The sequence below is a fragment of the Gracilinanus agilis genome, unplaced genomic scaffold, assembly GCF_016433145.1.
Source record: "Gracilinanus agilis isolate LMUSP501 unplaced genomic scaffold, AgileGrace unplaced_scaffold14869, whole genome shotgun sequence".
Classification (NCBI taxonomy): domain Eukaryota; kingdom Metazoa; phylum Chordata; class Mammalia; order Didelphimorphia; family Didelphidae; genus Gracilinanus; species Gracilinanus agilis.
The window spans coordinates 1598-5242 of NW_025345663.1; the positions used below are offsets into that span (position 1 = coordinate 1598).

General features: G+C 50.2%; 1 gene segment (V, D, J or C); it reads right to left on the minus strand.

Moving 5' to 3' along the window:
• Positions 1–564: 564 nt before the first annotated feature.
• Positions 565–1107, minus strand: LOC123254098. The segment is given in 2 exon segments: positions 565–896; positions 1024–1107. Coding segments are annotated over 2 exon segments (378 nt in total).
• Between the last annotated feature and the right edge of the window lie 2538 nt (positions 1108–3645).

Genomic DNA, 3645 nt, shown 5'->3' on the forward strand with positions numbered 1-3645 from the left:
GCAGACATAATTGGGGATGTAGACTCAAAGCTACCACACCAATGCAACTATCAACAATTTGGAAATAGGTCTTGATTGATGACACATGTTAAAACTAGTGGAAATGTGCATCAGCCATGGGTGGGGGGAGTGCGGGGGGTGAAGGGGAAAGTAGAAGCATGAATCATGTAACCATGTTAACTTTTCTAAAAAACGAATACTAATAAATGTTAAAAAAGCTTGGGAAAACTTATGAGAAAATGTATTATATGTAATTGGTAACTTTTTAAAAATACCTAAATATACCATCCTCATATCATGTTCTAGAACTAGCTGTGCCTCCTCTGACCTGATGTAGATCAAGGAGATACAGGAGAGCCCATCCTTTCTGGAACTGTGACCTCAAGTACATCATGAAACTGCCTGGGCTGGAAGAGAGAGAGAATGAGAGACAGAGACAGAAACAGAGAGTGAGAGCCCTGACAGGCTCCTGGCAGTTGATGATGTGGGTAAGGCTTGTGCCAGGTGTGAAGCTGCAGCTGGGCTGGCAGGGGAGGTTTTTGTCTGACTTCCTCACTGAATGTATCACTGTGTATTAGGATAACCACCGCCACTGCTATAATATCCTTGACAGTAATAATCGGCTTCATCCTCAGGCTGGACGTTGCTGATGGACAGGACTCTATTGGCCCCAGAGCCAGAGCCAGAGAAGCGCTCAGGGATCCCATCGGCCCTGCTAGTACCTCCACTGCTGCCAACATACAGGAGATACCGAGGGGCCTTTCCTGGGCTCTGCTGGTGCCAATAAACACTATTACCACTGAGCTCACTGCTCAGGGTGCAGGCAAGTCTGGCTGTGCTCCCCGGGGATGCAGAGACAGAGGGAGGCTGAGTCACCACAGGCTGGGAGATGGAGCCTGCAAACAGAGAAACTCATTAGTGACCCTGAACAAGGAGAAAGCTAGAAGGTGCTTTGAGATCCTCCTGAGAGGCAAGAACAGAGCTGGAGGAGGAGACAAGGGGAGCTCTGGGAGCAGTGCTGACCTGAGCAGAAGGTGAGCAGTAGGAGGCAAACAAGAGGCCAAGCCATGGTGAGAGAACCCCAAGAGCTCAGCTCCCCAAAGAGCTCACAGCTGAGCCTGGCCACTCTCAGCTCCCTCTTATCCTCTGCTGGTTACCATGTGATGGTGGCTGTAGGGCAGGTGGGGACTGATGCAAATCTGGGCCTGGTCCAGCCTCCTCTAGACCACACCTGCATCCTCTCTCAGGGTCCAAGGTCCAAGGGGGGGCAGCCCTTCATGCAGGGGGGTGCTTGGGGTAACTTCGCCCAGCTCAGTTGAGACGTCACCCAGGAGTGATCTCAGGGCTCAGAGCAGCCACAGGCACAGCCAGCTGGGCTCGACTCTCCCCCCAACACCTCCAGGTTCCCCAGGCCCTCACTGCCTGCCCAGAACCAGCCCCATAGCATCCCCTGCTGGCTACAGGTCCCACATCCAGCTTACCAGGAAGCAGACCTCAGGGGCCCCCAGGCAGAGGAAGGTCCCTGCTGCCTCTTCTGTTCATCCCACCCAAAGGTGGAGCCTCCCTTGAGGAACCCAGAGCAGCCCCTGTCCTCAGTCCCTTCCCTGGACTGGGCTCTTGCACTAACAACACTCAGCTGGCAGGCAGTGATCCAGGCCCAGGTTCCAGGGCTAGAAATTGTGGCCTCTCACTAGGCAAAGGTTCTCCTTCCTGGGGCCATAGAGACTTCCCAGAGCCCAGCCCCTGCTTGCTGCCCCATCCCAGCCTGGTGTTGCTCCTGGACCTACATGAAACTCTGCTTTTTGGACCTTGGAGGACACAGGATTTCCCCTGTGAAGCGAGAAAATGGCCTGGGAAGGAGCAGATCTGATCTGTCCTTTGTTACATCTTGTGTTACATGAAGGCCATCGAGGAGAGTCACTGCTGATGAGTTTCAACAGGTGGGAATGATGAGCTCCTGAGGGACCAAGCAGCAGAGGCCAGGCCAGATTGAAAGCCAGACTAGCAGCAAGAAAGGAGCCCAGAGAGCCAGGCCAGGGATCCTTGGGGAGGGGACTGAGCCTGGGCCAGACCTGATTTGTAAAGAATCTAATGGGGGATGGACATAATGTCCAAAGTGTTTCCAGTTGGAGCCCATTGTGCCCAAGGGATGGGAGTGTAGAGGACAGAATGAGTCCCTAGATATTGAGGGGAAATATTTGGAACCTCTTTATTTTCTATATTATCTCAATAAATATCATTTTGTAAAAATGAGTTTGTTTTATTCAATCTTTAGATCCACTACAGTGAGGGAGACAGAGCACAAAGAGAGTCTGAGTCATTACAAATAGAAAAAGACAAGCCTGACACTCAGGGAAACTCCCAGAATGGAGAGAGAAAAAAAGACCCTTCAGGGAATGTGGGAGGTGGGATGAAGGTCCTCACACCCTTGTCCAGTGCTGGCTTTCCTGGTCAGGAGCCACCAGGAGGAATTCATGGTCTCTTGGGTCCCACCCCATTCTCTGGACAACATTGCCACACGTGGTAGGGTCAAGAGAGCTCAGAGCATGTTGGTGAGTCCTCATTAGCTATTGGCTGCAGGCACCACGTCCCTGACCCTCCCAGGGGAAGTCCTCCTCAACACCAGGAACTTTACATTTTGGATGGAATCATTCATAGGTCTCACTCTTGCTCAACCCCAGCTGGCCAAGGAAGATTTCCCAACCTCCAGTAGAGGGCAATGAAGGACAGCTTCAGGGCTGTTGAGTTGCAATGGATGCTCAGAGAGAGACTAGAGAATGGGAAGAAGAGAGCAAGAGACAGAGACTGACCTGGGGAGAGAGAAGGGGACCCATATGAAGGGATGGTGCCAGAGTGATGGAAGAGCAGACCTGTGGCTAATTCTGAGAACTCAGACCATTGTGGTAGCCTGGGTGCCCAGTGAGTAGAATTCTGCAGCTGAAATATTAAAGATCTGAGTTTAAGTGCTCCTCCAGACACAGAAATATTGTGTGATCCCATTCAAGTCACTGAACCTCTATCTGTCTCACTCTCCTCCTCTGCCAAATGGGCATAATAACAATATTTATAACCCAGAGCCATTGTGAGAATCACCAGAGATGTTATTTGCAAAGTGCTTTGCAAACTTTAAAGGATAATATAAGTGATGATTATTATTGAATTCATTGTTTTTCTTGTTTCACGATTATGAGTGTTGCTTTCTCCTGCAGCCATAAGTGTCTCTCATTCATGAATAGAAGGTTTGGGTCAAATATGCCACCTGGTGGGCCTGCCTGTCTCCTGTAATGATTAAAGTTAAGTCAGGAGACTGACTCAGGAGTATGAAGATAAGTTTATTGATGATGGCAGGCTGCTAGGTCAGGCCAGCATCAAACCTCACAAATGATCCGGGGCTCCCGGGTTCTCTCACAATGCATCCTTCTGAGCTGGTCCCACAGCTTAATAAACAGATTCTGAGGAGCTCATTATTCAGCTTCTCCTTTGGCCATCCCAAGACAGCTTTAATTGGTGAGAGCTAATGAAGAGGAGGTCCATCAGTCTCTCCTCCCCTTCCCAGGCCCACATCATGGGATCACACACAGGAGAGGAGCTCTTGGTTCCTTCATTGATTAACTAAATTCTGCTGAAAAGGAAGAAATTTCTGGG